General features: G+C 46.3%; 2 protein-coding genes across 2 annotated transcripts in view; one reads left to right on the top strand and one right to left on the bottom strand.

The window, feature by feature from the left end:
- LOC6617611 (unconventional myosin-XV) overlaps positions 1–21,006 on the bottom strand; it is a 32,232-nt gene that overhangs the window by 10,236 nt on the left and 990 nt on the right. Inside the window, exons 2-3 of the mRNA XM_032724211.1 lie at positions 14,073–14,378; positions 4,037–10,951 (exon numbers count right to left, since the gene is read on the bottom strand). Coding sequence (XP_032580102.1) covers positions 4,037–10,951; positions 14,073–14,198 — 7,041 coding nt within the window. The 5' untranslated portion in view covers positions 14,199–14,378. The remainder of the gene's footprint in view (positions 1–4,036; positions 10,952–14,072; positions 14,379–21,006) is intronic.
- On the top strand, positions 1,916–2,804 carry LOC6617609 (ras-related protein RIC1). The gene has a single exon (XM_002041886.2). The coding sequence runs from the start codon at positions 1,975–1,977 to the stop codon at positions 2,620–2,622; it is 648 nt and encodes a 215-aa protein (XP_002041922.1). The 5' UTR covers positions 1,916–1,974; the 3' UTR covers positions 2,623–2,804.

Below are 21,006 nucleotides of genomic sequence, written 5' to 3'. Positions count from 1 at the left end.
CGTTTAACGAGTTTTCACGCATAAAATGAATTGAATTAAGAAAAAACTTCAAACGGCAAAGAGCTGAAGAGGAAAAAGGGGAGAAATGTGCGGGAAAATGGAAAACATTTTGTTGATCAAACAAAATCTGAATGCACAACGCGTAGCGGAAATACCCTGGGGTAGTATGATTAAAGAAAGTTTAGTTCCTAACTATGCAAACTAACTTAGCATGTTTTGCATTTTCGAATAACTAAATGGGCTTTTAATTTATATATTTGTTTTTCAATTAATAAAAATTTACACAAATTTCACTTTGAATAAACGTTTCGCTGATAAGCGTAATTAATGATTTCATCAAATATTTATAATGAAATTGGAAAACTCTTTACCAACATCTTTGATTGGCGAAAAGTGCATACCCGTTGCAAGTGTCAAACAAAAAGAGAAAAGAAAAGTAAGCACTACACCTGAAGCTCCATTCGAGTGATGGACGTGCGCCAACTATGAATATCAACCATGCGCAGATGGTGCTTATATGGCGCTGGAATCTCGCTGGAGCCACTGAGACCCACTGAGCTTCAAGGCGCCGAAAAGAAAATCAAGCCAGGTAGCTTCCAAGAAACAGGCCTCCAATATATCTATGTTTCTATAGCAAAGCCACAAGACCAAGGATAGGAACACTGACTAAACCGACTAAAACTGAATACTTTTGGACGGAAAATAAGGGGTATTGCCAAAATGCGACATTTACGAGCGGAGTTTTCATCACAGCTTGACTAAAAAACGGCGCAGAGCAAAATGAAAGACTATTTTGAGCAGCTAATCAATAGAGCTAACTATCCCTATCACTATTTTCATGATTCCCAAACATACAAATTTTGACAAATTTTCGCATTTTTGATAAGGGGTACCATCATCAAAATTTGCAAAAAATAGCAAAAAAATTTTATTTCCAACTTGGAATACAGGTCGATAGGGAATTTTGTAACGAATTCAACGAGGTATGACATTCCACTTTTGGACAAATATTTTTATTGCTATTGCAAAAATACTGATTATTTTTTACCCAAAAAAACAAAATAATAATATTGCTAAAATTTGAATATTTACAAACGGGGTTTTCTCCATAACTTGGCCAAAAAAGGTGGCACAGCTAAAATAAAGACGGTTTTGTGTTGCTAATCAACATAGCTGACTATCCCTATCACTGTTTTTATGATTCCCAAAAATAAAAATTTTGACAAATTTTCGCATTTTTGATAAGGGGTAACATCATCAAAATTTGCAAAAAATAGCAAAAAAATTTTATTTCCAACTTGGAATACAGGTCGATAGGGAATTTTGTAACGAATTCAACGAGGTATGACATTCCACTTTTGGACAAATATTTTTATTGCTATTGAGAAAATACTGATTATTTTTTAGCAAAAAAAAAAAAAACAAAATAATAATATTGCCAAAATTTGAATATTTACAAACGGGGTTTTCTCCATAACTTGGCCAAAAAAGGTGGCACAGCTAAAATAAAGAATAAAAATTTTGACAAATTTTCGCATTTTTGATAAGGGGTAACATCATCAAAATTTGCAAAAAATAGCAAAAAATTTTGATTTCCAACTTGGGATACAGCTCGATAGGAAATTTTGTTACGAATTCAACGAGGTATGACATTCCACTTTTGGACAACTATTTTAATTGCGATCGAAGAAATAGTGATCATATTTTATTTAAAAAAAAAATATGGCCAAAAATCTGTTATTTACAAACGAGGTTTGTTCCATAACTTGGCTAAAAATGATATCACCGCTAAAATTAAGACTGTTTTGTGCAGCAGAATAAAACATAGCTACCTATCCCTAAAATTTTTTTTACTTTAAAACATTTTGTTGAAACATTCTTTCCCAAAAAAAAAATCAGAAGCCCAGAACAAGCTAAGCTACAATTGTCACTTCAGTCGAATCGTTGTACATATTAAACCAAACCGAATTGACGATGAGAAACTACGACTATTTGTTCAAGATCCTCGTCCTGGGTGACTGCGGCGTGGGCAAATCCTGCCTGCTGATGCGTTTCTCGGATGACCGATTCACCGAAAAATACGTGTGCACGGTGGGCATAGATTTCAGGGTGCGCAGCGTGGAGGTGACCGGTCGGATGGTGATGCTGCAGATCTGGGACACCGCCGGCGACGAGCGCTTCAAGTCGCTGCTGCCGTCCTATTATCGCGGTGCCACTGGCATATTGCTCGTCTACGACATAACGTCGTCCAAAAGTTTCCGAAGCATCGATGGGTGGCTGGAGGAGATACACCGCATGTGTCCGGAGTCGGTGAATGTCCTGCTGGTGGGCAACAAATGTGATGATCTGGATAATCGCCAGGTGCGCCTGGAGCAGGGGTTCAACTATGCCAATCTTCGGGCAATCGGCTTTCATGAGGTTTCCGCCAAGAGTGGAGCGAATGTAAATGACGTATTCAACACGTTGTCAGTTGGCATATACAATCGTCTTGTGCTTTGCACCCCAAATCGCTTGCCAGCTGGTCAGGAAGCGGAGGAGGACACTAAAGACCCACCAGATGAACCAATCAAATTTGCTGGCAAAGATAGGCAGGGGACCAATGGCAACAATACCTGCTGTTAAGCATCTAGACTTCATTTTAAAATTTTTACAATATCTACATACACAACAAGCTCCGTAAACTTCTTGCCAAATGAAAAAACAAAATATTTGTAATGTGAAACGGGAAATTTGCGAAAACTAACATAATTAAATGTTTCCCAGTTTGAATGCGGGTGGATTGCGCAATTTGTTAAGAATTCAAAGATGTATGGGGATTTCCACTTTTGCACAAGTATTTTTATTGCTATTGAGAAAATACTGATTATTTTTTAGCAAAAAAAAAAAGTAAATAATAATATTGCCAAAATTTGAATATTTACAAATGGGGTTTTCTCCATAACTTGGCTAAAAACGATATCACCGCTAAAATGACGACTATTTTGTGCTGCTAATAAGCATAGCTAACTATCCCTATCACTATTTTCATGATTCACAAAAATAAAAATTTTGACAAATTTTCGCATTTTTGATAAGGGGTACCATCATTAAAATTTGCAAAAAAATGGTCAAAAATAAAAGTTTCAAGGTGAGAATACAGCTCGACAGGGAATTTTGTTACGAATTCAACGATGTATGACATTCCACTTTTGGACAACTATTTTTGTTGCAATTGAAGAAATAGTGAATCATTTCACTATCAAAATATTGAAATTTCACTTTCAATCAAAATAAAAACATTGCCAAGAATCGGATATTTACAAAAGGGGTTTTCTCATAACTTGGCTAAAACCGATATCACCACCTAATTGTAACTAACAATTCTTATCACTATTTGATGTGGATACTCAATAAACTATAACATTTAAAGGTAAAATATCATACTGATACTGATCAGCAAAGTCAATCGATTTTATGCTTGAGGTGATATTACAGCTTTTGTCTGCGCGATATGAAAATAACACTTTAAATTGCCCAGCTGCCATATTATTATCTTGTGGCCGTAAAAACATTAGCAGTTTCATTAAGGCCACGTTATAATGACCGATGCCAGCAATTATTCACGCAATTAATGCAATTATTTTTGTATTTACGTGAAGTAAAGTGGCAAGCAAAACGCTTGGTATACAAAATAATTGCTATGCCAAAAATTGCAATTGGTGCAAGACGTGATTTTTGTGATTTATAAATAAATATCAATGTCAACATTTTTTTTGAAATTAATTAGCAAATAAAAATATAACTTAAATATGTGTAAAATATATATATATGTTATACTGAAACATATTTCAGCTACCTTCGATTTAAAATATCAGCAAATATATGTAATATCAAGCTTGTCTAGTGAGCTTTGAATGTTTAAGAAATATTTATAGCATACTTTTGGTTGGCAAAAAAAACTAAAAATATAAACTAAAAAACATGCATATTTATGAGATTAAATAGTCATAAGTAATAAAATATTCCCTAAAACATTTGTCAAATAAATCGCACTCACCTTGCGGAACTCCTGGACAAAAGTGGTGACCATCGACTGGATGGCGGCGGCGCGGGCTGCATGGAGTGCCAGGTGCTTTCCATTCCTCAGATTGAGCTGCAGTGAAGCAGGACGCGGCAGGGTGACTGCACTCTGGATTTCGCCAAAGGAGATGGCCTGCACCACGATCAGGTAGTCGGCATCCCGACGAGCCAGATAGAGTCCACTGTGCGAGACGCCCATGATGCTAACATCCGGATAGAGCGGCGCTCCTTGTACGGCGAACAGTCGAGCGAAATACAGCGGCCAATCGCGAGCCATGTCCACCAGATGCCGCTTGACCAGGGCACGCACCTGTCCTCCATTTCCTCCGCCGCCGGCTCCCGATCCGTTTCGATTGGAGAGCGTGTCCACACTCACGCCATGCCCGTGCAGCATGTTCAGGGCGGAGCTCTTCTCCTGCGGCGTAATCCGCAGGCAGGGAGTCACCCCGAAAACGTCGCCCAGGACCTGGGCAAAGAGCAAGTCCAGCGCCACCGGTGGACCGATGGGTTCGTGTGGCTGGAAGACCTCCTTGCGCACGCGCAACTTCCACGGCACCCGGTTGTAGGTCAGGCATGCTGTGCTGCCCCCGGATCCCGATCCCATCAGAACGCCAGAGACCACACCCAATCCCGGGCTGGTCGACGAAGGCGGTGGCACCGGAGCCGGCACAATAACGGGCGGCGGCGTGGTCATGTGCATCGAGTCCAGCTCCTCGCGCATTCCGGAGCTGGCCGAGCTCTTGCGCTTCCGCTCGTGCTCGTACTTCTGGGCCATGTGAGTGCGGAAGGTGGCCAATCCGCCGGTGCGGTCCTCCCTGCGATGTCCACCGGTGGTGTCCATGCTGGCCTGGATCACACGCGGCGGCGCCGGCTGGTAGACCTTATGGCTTTCCCGCTCCCTTTCCACTTGGCGAATCTCATAGAGACGCTCGCGTTCACGCTCCCGTTTCTCTCGTTCCTTTTCACTACCACTTCCGGAGGCGGGTCCCTCCACTTCCGCCCGATCCCACACCGACTCCGAGTAATCCTCACGATCGCGACTCCTGCTTCGGCTGCGGGATCTTTCCCGTTCCGCCTGGTCCCACGCAGCCACCGCCGGCGAGGAGGAGGCCGAGTGGTCGTCCAGATGCAGGTGGTGACTGCTGATCATCTGCTGCTGACGCACTGCACCGAATGTGTCGCGCTCCTGGCGCTGAATAAAGGCGGGCACATGCTCCTTGACCACCTGACTGCTCGAGGTGCGATAGTCGGGCTCCGGTTCCGGACTCCTAGCCGTCGGCGGACTCTGCGGAGCTGGCGGCGGGGCAGGTGGCGCCATGCTGGGCGGTCTGATGGGTGGCGGCGGAGCCGGCACACTTGGAGCCGGTGGCAGCAGCACTCCAGGCCAGCCGCCTGAAGGCGGAGCTGGTGGTGGCGATAGTTTGCCCTCCATCCTCTCGATCTGTGTGCGCACCGTTGCATGGGAATCGACTACTCCACCAGGGCCGGAATTTCCACCAGACACGCTGGCAAAGAGTCCACCCAGCTGCTGCTGCAACATAAGCTTCCGTGTGTCCTCCAGTTTCGCCGGAGCTCTTTGCTCCGACTTGGTGGAAACGGTTGATCTCACCGAATGGCCAGCAGTTACTTGCTCCAACCGCTGACGCATCTCAGAACTAAGCTTGAGCTTGCCCACACTGCCCGGCGGTGGGCGATCCGCTCCGATCTCAAAGCTCTTCTTGGCCAGCTTGGTGGTGACCACACTCTGCATCGGTTGTCCCGCATCCTGGGTTTCGCGGTCTCTTTCCCTGTTGTTCACCGCCGATGTGGTTGTCGTCGTGGTCGTCTCCAGTCGGATGCTGCTCCTCATTAGCTGACCACTCATAGGCGGCGGTGTTGGACTCTCGATCTCGAACTCCTCCCACTCGATGGCCGTGGCCGAGGCACCACGTGCTCCAGGGCCCGACTCCATCATACCTCCATTGCTGGTCATCTGATGATGCTGAGCCTGTGGCGTAGTCTTTCGCTGGTGCTGGCGCATCTTGAAAGCAAAGAAATCTTCCTCAGTCTGGAACTGCGGCTCATCCTGGGGCGGTGGCCAGCGCCACTTGCCGATCCGCACGGTCTTGGCCCTGCCGTAGGGATCCAAGAAGTGTCGCGTCTCCGAGGGGTCCTTGCACTCCAGCGGCGGCGGCATTGGCGGCGGTGGAGGTGGTGGCGGTGGTTGCAATGACTCCATCACCACCAAACTACTCCGGGTGGCCTTCATGCGCATTGGGGATTGCGGTGGCGGTGGCGAGATGGACAGACTACTCAAGATCGGAGGAGCTGGTGGCGGCGAGGTGGAGTTATTGGCCGCCGCCGCTGCCGCCTGCTGACTAAGAAGCGTCTGCAGAGCTTGATTCTGAGCGAGAAGTTGCTGCTGGATCTGCAGGTTCTGGGCCATTGCAGACTGCAGGAAAGCGCGCTGCACCTGCTGCTGATACAGTGCTGGACCTGACTCCGTCTCGCCGGGCAGCTGCATCAGCTGGTGGAGCAGCGGATCGGCTCCATTACTGTCCGTGCTGCCGCCTCCACGGATGCTAACAGCTAAGTGCTCCTTGCTGGTCAGTTTGTCTAATCCGTCGGCCACTGGAATAGGTTCAAAGAGCTCATTAATGTAGTCATCTAGATCCTCGATTTCCGATTCCTCATCCCTCTCCTCGGGTTTACTGGCCGCTCCTCCACCCTTGATGATAGCCGCCAACTGATCCCTGCTGGCCAGCTTCTCCAAGTTCTGGACCAGTGGTATCGGTTGGAATATATCGTTGATGTAGTCATCCAAGTCATCGATCTCCGATTCCGCTTCATTTTCTAGCTCATAGCTGCCTCCTCTGATACTCGCTGCCAAGGATCTGGCATCAGACAGCTCATCCAAGGAACCATCGAGCACTGGACTAAATAGATCGTCCAGGAACTGATCCACATCTGATGCCTGCGATGGGACCCTTACCCTCCTCACATGGGAAGCCAAGGATGGTGCCTCACTCGTATCGGACATGGCCGAGGACCTGGTGGCGTACTCGGCCTTGTCCGCATATTTACTGGAGTGCGAGCCATGGGAGGCAGCATGAGATCGGCGTCCTGCGTGCTGGGACTTCTGGTAACGAGGACCCGTGTCCTTGCCGACTGGAGCCAGCCGCTCCGCCGAGTGATAGCGATCGTTCAGGCGACTCTCCGAGAGACCCAGTGTGTGCAACGGCTCCTGGGAATCGCAATCCGTTGGCACCGGAACAATATCCCCGGCGAGCAGGTCATCCAGTGACTTGGAACGCGACTTCGCCTGACCCGGACTCGATCCCTGACCCGGTCCTGGACTCGGTTCACGTTCGAAATAGCGTTCATTGAGCGCCGAGCTTCTGGAGAGCAGCTCCCGGCTGCTTCTTCGCTCCCGCGGCACATCCTCTTTGCCACTGGAAGTGGGTGGAGCTGGTGGCGGAACCGCTGGACGTTTAACAGCATCCGGCAGAGTGATTCTTGCAAACTTGGCGCCAGAACGCAATAGATCGCTTCTGGGAGCAGGAAATGCGGGGCACAGCTCCTTCTCCGCAATCAAATCCATCACGTAGTCCAGTCCACAGCTATCGGTGAGCTGTTGGCCGTCGTCCAGCACCAGGGTCCATCCACGACTGGCCACGCCCAAAGATGAAACAGCTAAAGCTGCGGCCTCCTCACAACTGGTCCACGAATCGACGGCGACCGTTTGACTGGCCTCGTCCGGCAAAGTAAGCGGTAGTGCCATGTCACATCCTCTGGTCCAGGCACGCCACTCCAGCCAGGCGGGCACGAAGCTCCGACAGGCGCCAGCGCCCACTGCGCCGCTCGACGTTCCACCGCCCTGCTGGCGGAGCAGCTGTCGCAGAAGAAGTGGACGCAGCGACTCTGGAGCCTCATCGTCCACAAATCTCATCAGATACTTGCTGAAGGCAGCACTGGGCTGGAAGCAGCACAGACACTGTCCCAGAAGTTGCCACAGTCGAGTTGCCTCTCCGGAATTGGGCGGCAGGCCATGAACTTGGTTGCACAACTGCACAAGAATCTCATCCCGCAATCCTCTGGAGCTCAAAGCCTTGTGCACAATATAGTCGGCCAATAGCTTTTCCTTGGCACCTTCCAAGGCTTTATCGTTACTCCAGCGAAGGATAAGCTTGAATACGGCCAATGCATCCTGGAAGTCCTGATCCCTCGAAGCAGCCCTTGTAAGCAAAGGAGCAGTGATGGGTTCCCTCCGCGGCTGCAATCTCAAGCCATTGCAGTACACGCTGCTGAATTTTCCAAACGAGAACTGACCAAGGTCCTCGGGTAGCTGAACTGCCGACGATGGTGGACCGGGAACTGTGCCCAGTACCTTGACCAGATGGCGATCACCGTGCGGCGGTGACCAGCCCTGCAGTTTGGAGTAGATAAATGCCAATTCGGCTGGTATGTCCAGGTAGCTGAGTTGACTTCTCTCCAGCACGGCCTGCTTGGCCTCCCGTGCCTCGCGAGCTCGCTGAGCTGCCTCCCTGGCCTCCTGCCTGCGTCGGTGATCGGATCGCAGTTGTTGGACCCTCCTCCTAGCCTGGCGTCCTCGCCACAATCGCTGGGCAGTGAGGGCTCCCTTGCGGAGACGCTCGTAGCGTTGCTGTGCCCTCTGACCGCGCCAACGGGCTTGGAGACGGGTGGCGGCCGCCTGGCGACGCGCCAGTTGCCGGCGGACAAGCATACCACGCACATGCCGCTGGACACTGACAGCCGCTCGACGCAGCCGCTCGGTTCGTCCACTTTCCAGAGCCCGATGCAGTGCCTCGCGCAGGAAAACCCGCGTAGCTCCCAATTGATAATCCGGACCTTCCACACCAGTTCGCGGCATGGCCTCCAGCAGAGCTCGGCACAGTTCGCGGTAGGGTGTACCTCTGGCCAGAGGCGATGGCAGCAGGTGACGATAACGCTCCACAAAGTGCTGGAAGCGCAAGCGCACCGGATAGCCTCGCTGCCGGATCTGGATGGTGTCCAGCATGCCCAAGTATCGAAGTTGTTGCAGCACACACGGCATATCCATGCGGAGGGCGTGCTTCTCCTGATTCGGTTTGATGCAACGCACGAACCATGGATGACACCGGCCCATCGATTGGAGCAACTGCTGCAGTGAGTCCGCAAATCTGGCTGCTACCGTTGGTGTACGCGGCTTCATCGTGACGAATCTTCCATTGCTGCCCTTTGGCAGAGTTTTTCCGGCGTCTCTCTGAGCACGAAGCTGCTTGGTCAACTCACCCACCAAGGGCAGCCGGCTGGAGGCCAATAGCTCTAGGACATCACCCCTCAGCGCATCGCGATTCTTGTCCAAGAAACCGTCCACGCAGTACCACACCTGACCCGCATAGTGGGTCACTCCAAACTCCTGGGCACCGATCCGCGGACGAGCGTATAGCTCGCTCAGCGCATGATTGTAGTGGCACTTCTCCAGGAAACTCAGATCAGTGGCACGCGGGAAATTTGACTCGTCGTCCAGCAGATGGCAAATGCCCACCGGCTTCTTGGCCAGTAGATGGATCACCGGCAGATTGTCATCCCAGGCCAGCGGAGTCCACTCAAGACGCTCGCGGGCATACTCCGCCTGCTCTAGCTTGAAGACATGCTTATTGAAGTACAGCTGCAGGTTCTCGTTCGCATAGTTGATGCACAGCTGCTCGAAGCTGTTCTCCGCCAAATCCTCGAACCCAAAGATGTCCAGGATGCTGATGCGATGGGCATCATGAGTTCCGCCCTTCTGTACAATCGAATTGATCCTCGAGACCAGCCAATTGAAGAGTCCCGCATAGAGAGCCTTAGCAAAGGCATCTCGAGCATCCAATGCCTGATCAATGCCAAGTGGCGTGTGCAGTCGTTCCGCTCGAGCTTCGGTGGTGCGACTGGTCAATGCCCGATGCAGTCCGTCCGCGCTAATGTGCAGCAGGTGGGCGGCCCACTTGATCTCTGCATCGGAACCGACCTCCACGCCTTCCTGGCCGTGTCTCAATTGCCGGCGGTGGAAGTAGACGTTTCCCAGATGAAGAACTGCCGCCAAGACACGCACGATGCCCTCTCGTTCGCCCTCGGAGACTCCAAGAACCTGCATGGCTCCTTGCAGTGACTCCCAGTCCACTCGACCACTGGCGCAGTCGGTGGCGCCCTGGTTCAGATAGAAGTACTTGTCCGCCTCCAGCAGACCGTACTTGGATCGCTCCGTTTCGGATAGTCCACCTAGGAGTTCGTAGAACACATGGTAGTTCCGTTCGCCCGGCGCCTGTGTCACGATACGCGACTTCTCCAGCAGGTACTGCGTAATCTTGGCGCCCACGATGGCGCCACTCTTGAAGTACACCTCCAGATACTTTCCAAACCGCGAACTATTGTCGTTGCGGGCGGTGCGGGCATTGCCAAAGGCCTCCAACAGCGGAGCAGCCTCCAGGATCTGCTCGGTGATGACTGCTGAGGCGGATCCACCGCCGGGCACCACGGCCGCCAGGTACTGCATCACCAATTTGGTGGACTCCGTTTTGCCGGAGCCACTCTCACCGGAGATGACCACCACCTGGGGCGATGGTAATGCCGCATGTGCGGCCGCTCCGATGGCAAACAGATGCGGCGGCAGGGATCCCAGTGGTCGGCCGGCATACTGCTTGGCCACCTCCAAGCCATAGGCATCTGGGAACATCTTGTACGGATTCACCGCGATCAGGATACTGCCGGCGAATGTGTAGATCAGACCCTTGTCGTAACGCAGACGAAGATTCCACAGCAGCGACGCCTCGTGCAGATCGTCCAGCAGGGTCATGTCCTCCACGCCGCTGCTGCCCAGATCTTGGCGAGCGCGCAGGCTGCCCTCTCCCGGTTGCAAGGCGAATGTTTGTGGCTGTAATAAATGAAATGAATTAGAAGGAGGTCAAGCATAATAAGCCTTATATTAAGGGAAAATCCTCTAATGGAACTCTATGGAACACATATCTCACATGACGTGCTATCACATCGCTGCAGAGCGTGGACAGTCGCTTGACCACTTGTGGATATCGACACTTAAGGCGTCGCAGGCGACTGGCGGGCAGAGCCGGATGTTTGGCCGACAGATTTGGAAGATCCTCGAAATCCTCTAGACTGGCGGGACGCTGACGACGCAGGACGTGCGGCGAGAGGAGTGCCAGAGAGGGCGACTGGGCAGGACTGGGAGTCACCGATCCTCCGCCGCCGCGTTGCCACGGCTCCAAATGGAACCGTACGATGCGCATCTATTGACGAACCCCGCTATAGGTCTCAACTCCCACTAATCACAAAGCGACAACGTTTCTGGGTCAAATAATGGGCCCGAACCCGAATCCGCAGCGAGATCAAGAGATCAAGAACTAGTATCACAAAAGACGTTTGTGGCCGAGGTCTCGAATGCAACTGAAAGGAATCGGAATCTGGCGGCTTCATTGCCACAATTTCCCCAAACGTTTCTAAAACGGTTTTCGCTGCATCCAAACACGTTCTTTCAAAACGATGGAAGATGGGGGTTTCGGTATGGGTATGGGTATGGGTTATAGTATGGCTATAGTAGACCGGATCACTTCGAACCCGGCCAGACCAGATGACACTCCTGTTAGCTACCGACTACTTAGTAGTGTGGGCCACCAGAACGCCACAAAAAAATAATAATACGCAAGTGGCGAGAGGAGGAGAAGGAGGAGAAGAAAAGCAAAGAAGGAGAGAAAGAAAGAAAGAAGACACCCGATCGCATTGATATTGATGCAGTCTTTCGATCGCCATTTAATTAGGCGGCCAGTGTGTGGGGGACTTTCTCCCCAAAGCGAAGAGAGGCCCAACCAGTTCAAGTTCGATGGCTTGATGGGTTCTTGGGCACGTCTTCAGTCTTCGAGTCATCGAATCTTCAGTCTTCGAATCTTCAGTCTTCGATCTTCAGTCTTTAGCAGCTTCGTGTGGGGCAGGGCATGTTGTCATCTGATAGTTGGTCAAAATAATGCCGTGAAATATCTTCTTTGGATCGCTGAGAATGCATTCGCCTCGGCAACTTCCCCATTCATATCAATGGGTATCCGTATCAATTGATTGTTTTTCAAATGATAACTAAAAGTATGCTTTAAAAAACATACGCAAACTTAGCTGTGCATTCATAAGAAGAATTCATGCTGGGGACTTTATCATTTAACACATAATATAGTAAGAGGGTTCCAATCCCTACCAGCTTTCAGACTAAAGTTAATTGTAACTTTATAGCTGAACATTAGCACAACTATTGTGATGACTTAACCAATGAAATAGAATATTACATGATACTGAATAAGACGTCGACTCAAATGCAAGCATTTAATCAGAATTTAATTTATTTTAGAACTCGCTTAACTGCAATCTGTAAAAAAATTTCACAGATCTAAGAAACTGTAGAAGGAATAGCATTCTGTATTGTTTCAGGCAACAAAATAGCCGATAATTGATCTACATCCACGATTACGCCTCCAGAAGCGGATTCTCATGGTCCCAGTGGCCGATCCCAGTGCAACACATGTGCAACCAACTGGTTCTCTTGTGCAACAGGATACGAATCACATGTGGCAGGTTTTTTTGATTCTGATACCGCTAGACCAAAAATTACAAGCACTGTGCAAAGCGCAAAAAATGATTATATTTGCTAAGAAAGAGGATAGCAAAACAAGAGAGAATGCTTTAGTCGAGTTCCCCGACTATCAGATACCCTTTACTCAGCTAGAGTGAATGTACCTTATAGCTTTTATAGTTCCTGAGATCTCGACGTTCATACGGACAGACGGACATGGCCAGATCGACTCGTCTATTGATCCTTATCAAGATTATATATACTTCATGTAGTCAGCAACGCTTCCATTTGCCTGTTACATACTTTTCAACGAATCAAGTATACCCTTTTACTCTGCGAGTAACGGGTATAACCACAGAGGAAGCTTAGTTTCCGTAAAGCTAGTTTTGTAAGGTGCACCTGCTATTTGCAAAATAAAACGCGGAATGCTCTTTGAGTGCCCATTTGCTTTCTTTATACCTAAAATGTATATAAAATTACAAAATAAACATTTGGGTGCTGCAAAATAAGTGCATTTTTATGCAGTGAAATCGGACATTTGCCACATGTTTATCTACGAATAAAGAGTGCCCACAAATGTTATCATCAAGTTTTGATTTTCACTTTTAACGCGAAGAAACCCAATAGTCGAGTGTTTGGACATTGGCACACCCTTTAATGAAATTAAAGTATCGCAGTATGTACATATCTGAGTATATATCTCAGTATCTCAGTTTAAGATGTTACAAATTTGATTTTACATTTTAATGCAATGTAATTCTAAATTTTGCTCCACTGTGCTGTCAGTCGACGACTCGAGACTAATTGCCGAGAGTTCTCAATCTTGATACCGCTAGCTCAGCAGCTCAGCACACGGTCCACATCTCATAATTGCAGCGAGTGGCAGGAAGGAAAAAGGAAACGCTGCCGCTGGCAGGTGCAATTAGGTGCATTGCACAGGTGGCGGTACAGTGTACACTGTACAGTAGACACGCGTGCGGATGGCCGAAAAAGAAATCCAACTGGGCATCGTTGGCCAACACACTGTTTGTATTTTGTTTGCTCCATGGTTGCCCATGCCCAGAAAATCGGCACATAAATCCAAGCGAGCACATTCCATAAATTCCGAGACCCCAAAAGGCAGCCCAACCTGCTAAACACTCGAGGGCAGCTCGTAAAAACCGAAATAAATAAATATAAACAGTGGGGCAAACAGTTCATGTCGGGTGAAAATAGTGAAAAGCATTCATGGGCCACGGCGAAACCGAAAACAAATTGAAAATTCAAACAGTAAGCTACGGAAACCGAACCAAAAACGAAACGTTGGTGCAAACTCGCACCTTTTTTACAGAGGGTGCGAAAATGCACTGGGAGAAATGCTATGGTTTAAGTAGAAACAACTAATTGATAGCATTTTAATTTATAGCTGCTAGTTTTGTGTACTCACCTTGCCTTTGATGAGCGCCTGCACAACGATCACCTGGGCAGCGCGGTGCACCTCCTGGATCTCGCCGGGAATGGGATGTCCCATGCCCGGATCGAACCAGACCAGATCACCCTCGGCCCAGTCCATAGCTCCGCTGAGTTAGCGTTCTCTGCTCTGGACTCACTATCCTGCGGTCAGGTCAGTGTGGCAACGATACTTTTCCCGATCTTCCTCTCCGGCGCTTCCTCTATGGTGCTGACAATATTTGGAACTCACTGATGGGAGTGGTGCGGAATGGATGTGGTCTTCAAACCGGTTGATTCATTGCTGCAATAAATATACGAAATGGGAATTTGTTAACTACAATTTACAATTTTTCTCTGTCAACACACAACAGAAAATTAAGGCGCTGGGGAAAATATTCGGTTAATTACGGCGCCTTTCTATAAAAATTCCTCACTCTTTTGCATTATAAAATTGTTGCTTATCAGACTTAAATCCAAAGCCCATGGGTGTGATTTTGATGGGGATTTTGATCGAGAGCAATGGTGACTGTTTGCAGTCAATGACGCGAAGGCCGCTTTATTAATGAAAGTACAGATTTTTCGCTTCTTCGCATCTATGTGCATATATATATATATACATATATATATTTTTTGTCTCTGTGGAAATGTTTGCCAACCGAAACCGGGGTGCAATGAAATGCAACGGCGAAGGAAAAAGAAAAAAAAAGCAACTAAATCGTGAAGCGGTAACAATGACAGTAGCAACGTTTGCATCGTTGCAAAAGATCCGAGGGAAGCTAACTTATTAAATAAAACTCGTCAGAAATTCACGAATTGGAAGCTGCAGTGAAGGGACATCCCAAATGGAATTAACCACAGATTTCAATAATCATCAATGCAGTTAGATAAAGTTTAGAGGCTTCAAAATAAATAAATATGTATTGGAATGGAAAATTCTCATAACCAACTTAAGGCAGTGAAAGCAAGGTCAGCTAGTATGCAGTAATTTATTTATTATATTTTATGAGTTCACGCAGCTAAAAGTATTTGGTTCTTTCGTACTTACGATAAAAATCTAAGCCAGAAGCCGTTCAATATTTAATAAAATCCAAATGCTCAAACATGACCCGCATTCACAATTGGACAATCGAAACCACGATCCTATTAAAAGCAATTAATATGCCAGAATGCGTTTAAAATTATGATCGTTTCCAAAAAAACCAAAAAAAAACAGGGAACGGCAGCGAAAGAAGCATGAAACATTCAAGTTCATAAAGAAATTTCCAAAAAAAGCAATATCGTAAAATATGAAATGCGAACGCCCAAAAAGCCCCGAAGTATATAGGTTGGCCAAATGAATATTAAGCAGATGCGGCAAGACCGAAACAGAAAAGTGGGAAAAAATGTTATGCTGTTGTTGTTGTTTTTGTTTTGTCTTTGCCTTTTCTCAGGCAAAACTTTCACCTGATTTGCGGCAAATGCCTTTAGCACACACACACACAGACATAAATATTTATGCCCAAAACAACAGAAACATCAAATGAAAATAAAACAACGACGGCAGAAAGAGAGAGAAGTTGTCTCAATTTGATTTGATTTGATTCGATTCCAATTGATTCATGCAGTTGTGGCTTAAGTGAGTCAATCGGATTTGGATTTGTTAACTGGAAGTGGATTTGGAGTTGGAGTTGGAGTTGGAAATGAAGTTTGGGCCTGGCCCAGTAACGTATCTGTGCGATGCCAACTGGCCCGGCAAGTGCTCACGAATTAACAGAGTCAATAGAGGAACTTGTTTTTCGAGACGAAATGGCTGGAGGGAGGCTGACACTCCGTCAGACATTTTCATTCAGCTTGCCGCTTCATAAGGCCAACACGTACGCACCAGCCCTCTCGTTCCGTCGAGCGTTTGGGACAACAAGCCATACACTGAGCGAAATACCGACTAGCAATTATATGAAAACAATAAAGTATTCCCTATCACAAAGAACCGAATATTTTATTGCGACTATCTCTTCTCTTCTGTCACGATTTAATTGCCATGCTATTGATTCTAAAATTAAGATTTTCCACTGTGTAATAATAACAAAAACAATGACTAAGGCAGCCAGCAAAAATCTTGGCTAGCTACGGGTTCGACCGCATTCCAATGCTAAGACGTCGCTGCCTGCAGTCCATGTTTAATGCTAAGGTAGCAACAAAACCAAAACGGCAGCAAACCAAAATAGCAACAACAGCCTCGGCATTAACATCATGATTGTGCGACATAGTGTTTGCGTCTGTGTGTGTGTGTGTGTTCGTAATCAATGAACAAATATCCAACAATGTGGAATAACAATCATAAGAATTTCATTTGCAACTAAGTGTTGGATAAGTGAAGCCAGGTTTTTGCGGCATGGGTTGGGCACTTCAGGTTGGCAACGGAAGTTGCGCAATGGAAGGCACTTGAATTGAGATTCATCTCTTAGTTAATATTGTTCACTGAAATAATTGATTTATCAAAGGCAACCCTATTAAAATGCTTAATCCTAGCATAACAAATAGACTTGGACTTGGAAATCATGCAAGTTTGTCGCCCAAGTCTTTTGTCTTTCTTTGCCAAGAACTGCACTCCAGTATCAAAAAAAAAAAACAAGTTCGTTGCCTAAGTCTTTCGATTTAAGGTGGGATAACAGACTCTGTTCTTATTTTCATCTCGACAAGGAAAATATTTCTATAGGAACTGCGTTCCCATGAGACAAAATCGGATTCTTGAGACGATGTTTTTGTTCGATTTCTAAAATGATTTGTTATCAGCTATGACACACACACACATATAAATACCAGACCGCACCTGCTTAAATGCTTAAATGTTAAGTTATGCATAAGTTGAAGTCAGGTGTTGCTGTGCTTGTGTATGCGTGGCTTAAGAAATGTGTTTCTTTCGTCTCGACAGGTAGTTTCTCGTAGTTTCGAGGGTATTGATACATTCTTGGCATAGCTGAGAAGTCGGAATGGCCCTATAAAACTTGTGGCTAGATGAAACACAAGGAGCGGGGGCAGGAGGTGCGGCGTTTGGCTGCCACGAAGTGAAACTCGATAGAGTGTTTTGGCTTTTGTTTTTTTTTTTATCTAAACAACACCTCAACATCTCGCACACGCACAGCCAAATACGCTCTTTAATTATGTTGCTTTGGCTGTTTAATTTTACGTTTACGTTTTCGTTTACGATTTCGATTTTGTTTTAATTGAGTCGGTTTGACGAACTGCAATTTGCAATTCGAGCTGCAATTAATTTCGGTTTACTTCGGTTTACTTTCAAGTTGCGTTTTTGTTACCCACTTAACACATTCGCCATTTGCTCGCCGCAGCAATTATGCATTATTTATTATTTATTGTTTACTGTTTTCATTTGATTTGAGTCTATTGCTATTCGATATGCAAGTTGCTTTCGTTTTAGGTGCGTGTATTGTTGATTGATAGATAATGATAATGAAAACTTAATTATTGCTAAATCCACATGCGTTTGGATTGAAATGGGTTCACAAGATCTACATTAAATAATTAAAAATGTTTAATCAAGAATAATTTATACCTACAAGCTGGAGCTGATGAACGATATGGTCTCAAAAGGCCATATCCAATTTAATGGACGGCAAGCTTTCGGTTTCTGGTATCACACAGATTCCCAAAGTGGATCTGGCATACCAATCTGGCTTACAGAAAATTACCTCTCCGTATCTGGCTTAAAATCGAGGGGGAACATACGCGCGATAATCTGCAATCCGCTGTCCTGTGGCTTCGCCAAAAATACCTGGCTAATTCAATTTGGACTGCAGTCCGGGGATCGAAAAAATCTCCCATTCTCCCCCCTCGAGCCCAGCCATTTCAATTAAACCCAACGGCGACGTCAACAACGTCTGGCTGCGACTGGCTGACTGACAGTTTGACTTATTGGCTAAAAGCTTTGGCCAAAAACAGTCAACAACAGCACGCACTCACCGCTCTTGACTAGGCTTGTCTAGGGAGTGAGTAGTCATATATTATTTTGCTGTTGTTGCAGTAAGCGGCTTAATTGCCCTGCTGCTGCTGCTGCTGCTCACTCTTCGTTCGTTCGTTCGTTTTTTTTGGGTTGGACAAATAGAAAATTTCTTGCAGAAAGAAGAAATATTTAGCAAGAAGTTGAAGTCGGCGCACGATTTCACTAGCACCAGGGCCAAAACCAAAACCAAAACCAGAGTCAAGCCAAATGGTATAAGCCAAGTTCGAGCTAAAATGGCGACACACACACAGGCGCGTGCAGAGAGTAAGCCAAAAGGCCAATAAACCTTTGGTAAAAAATGAAAAAAAAAAATATGCGCGCCATGTTGCCAGCTTTTGCTCATCGATCACAAACAGCACACACATACACACAGAGAGACAAGCCCACAATACGGCAGATAACTTTATGCATGCAGAAAACAAAAAGGGAAATTTTCAAAAGTCTATGCCGGAGACAATTGAAAGTGGCGGTGCATAAAGTATTCTAACAATCAACCCGACTCAACTCAACTAAAATCGAATCAAATCGTTGGTGTCAGCCGAAGGAGTGCCGCTCGATATGTTTTTTGCAATCGTTTTGCGTCTATGCGTTGCTGCCGCACCCGCAACATTGGTTGCTGCAACAAGGGACGCCAGATGCACTGAGGAAAAATATTAATTAATTCCAAAGAATCTCACAAAATCATAACCATAACGAAATACTAACATCCTCAAACTACAATGCCTGTTATCAACGATAATTCTACTTAAACTTCAAAACTACTGTTTCTGTAGTTTAATAATGAATTTTTTGAGTTTTTTTTTTTTTGGTGTGTCACTACGGAGGCGAATTGGAAGTGGGCGCCTTGGAGCTGGGAAACAGCTGCGACTTGGGGGCGTTGCGGAATGTGAGGCAAGGCGGTTCGTGGCCAAAAAGGTACTGCAATACTTCAAACGGAAATCTGACGAAGGTGCCGCCGCCAAAGATGGGACTTTGACTCCAGGGGCGACATGTGTGTATGTAGGTTAGAAGATATTGCTTTGGAAGTCAATTACATTTTTAAAGCTCCACGAAAATCTAAAGACGACTTCTACACACACAATTCCATTCAGCCAACCTTACATATTGTCTACAAATACAGTTCATTTGCTTCACTTCCATTGCGCGACTTTCTCAATCCGAACTTAAAACTTAGCCCAGAAAAATTAAATACAGCCTTTTCGATTTCATTAAGCTTAAGCCAAACAAAACTTCCCAGGCGGAATTGATTTTTGATGCCTCCAATTATCGCATCATCCAAATCGATTTAAACTTAATAACAGTGTGTTGGGTTTCAACCGAAAAACGAAATCGATGACGACAACAAAAGAAGTATCTGTCCAAGATGATGACGAATATGTGGGAATTTGCCGCGAAAACCGCACGAAAATAAATTAATAAAAAACGTAAATTAAAAATTTCACTCAATGGAGATCGGTTTTGTTGTTGCCTATGCTGGCTGTGACTATTTTGTTTAAATAAAGTAAAAGTCAATTAACATCTTTGTCGCATTAGCATGAATGTGAGTGATTGTGTGAGCTGACATCGGTGGTGGTGTTTGCTTTGGCTTTTGTTATGCATTTTTAGCATTTGTGGCTCGCTTTTTTCTTTGCCAGCGTCCCCAGCATGAAAATGAGCACGAAAGCGAAAAGCAAAAAAAATTATCGATAGCATAGTGGGAAAAGTTTGCTCTAGGAATACCAGATACTCTTGTCAACCCAGCGCAAGTCAAAGGGATTAAATACAGATTTTTTTTATAGTAAGATAGTTTTATAAATAGTAAGAATCTTTTATTGAATCGTATAAAATGGGGAAATGCTTCAGTCACATGGCACCATATAAAACCCGTTCAAAAAGCGTTCTCCCATAAAATCACTGAACTATGGCCTTTGCCCAAAAAGACCTTGATAAATTCTTAACGCTGACCCTCTTGGCGATGCAACAACAGTGGAACCCTAATAAAATCACCCTCCGCCAGGGTATGGAACTATACCAGCGATAAGAAAACACGGCAAAGAGCTGGGAAAACAAAAGACTCAGGCAACGAACGCGAACTCGGAAGAGAGGCCAACTAAGAAGGGGAATAATATGGGGGAGGTGGGGGGCTCAGGGCGTTGTTGTACGGAAGTGGCACGCATACACCAACACAAACACACACACACAGAGACATTCGGACCTGGCCAAGTGGCCACTGCTGCGGCATTCTTCGATGGCCGGAACCAGTTTTCTTTTGCTCCACCACCAATTTTTTTTTTTGTTTTATAGCATTTGCGTCGATTTTTTCTTTTTTTTTCTGGCTTTTTGCACGCCTAACTGTTTGCGATCGTATACCGTTGGCAGCGCAGCGTTCTTGGCTTCTTTTCGCTTGCCATGATTTGCCAAAACGTCGCCGATCGAAACCAAACGAAAGCCAAATCCAAGAAGCGATACAAAACGAAACGAGACGAACCAATCGTAGGGATCGGTAAAAAAGAAACCGAATTATAGCATCGAGAACCACTCGAGAACCGTTAGGACGGGCTTATGCAACTGCATCGGATCGAGAATCGGAAAACCGGAGGATGGGGCTGCCCAGGTGCCGTTACACAAATTGAAATCGATCGCCTTTGGAGACGAGAACAGGTCTTGATATCTATTGGCATCTGGACCTCAGGTGAGCCCGAAAGAATCCAAATACGAATTCATGAAGTTCATAGTTGCACACGTGCAATTGGCTAGAAATCGAATGAATCTTCGATGAGCTCATCGCAATACCGAACCTTTATTATCTCTATAATTAGCCATGATGGGGGTGGCTCAGACTCAGAGAGCTCATTGTTGCTATTGGCATTGACATTGGGCAGTACGATTGATTGATTGATCAATTGTGACTATTTTTTTGGACGATTTCAATGGGGAGTTTTTAACATGAAAA

Source organism: Drosophila sechellia, chromosome X (genome assembly GCF_004382195.2).
Source record: "Drosophila sechellia strain sech25 chromosome X, ASM438219v1, whole genome shotgun sequence".
Lineage (NCBI taxonomy): Eukaryota > Metazoa > Arthropoda > Insecta > Diptera > Drosophilidae > Drosophila > Drosophila sechellia.
This window is presented reverse-complemented; position numbering and strand designations above follow the sequence as displayed.

Coding starts and splice junctions, on each gene's coding strand:
- LOC6617609 (XM_002041886.2), top strand. CDS start 1,975: ATGAGAAACTACGACTATTTGTTCAAGATCCTCGTCCTGGGTGACTGC.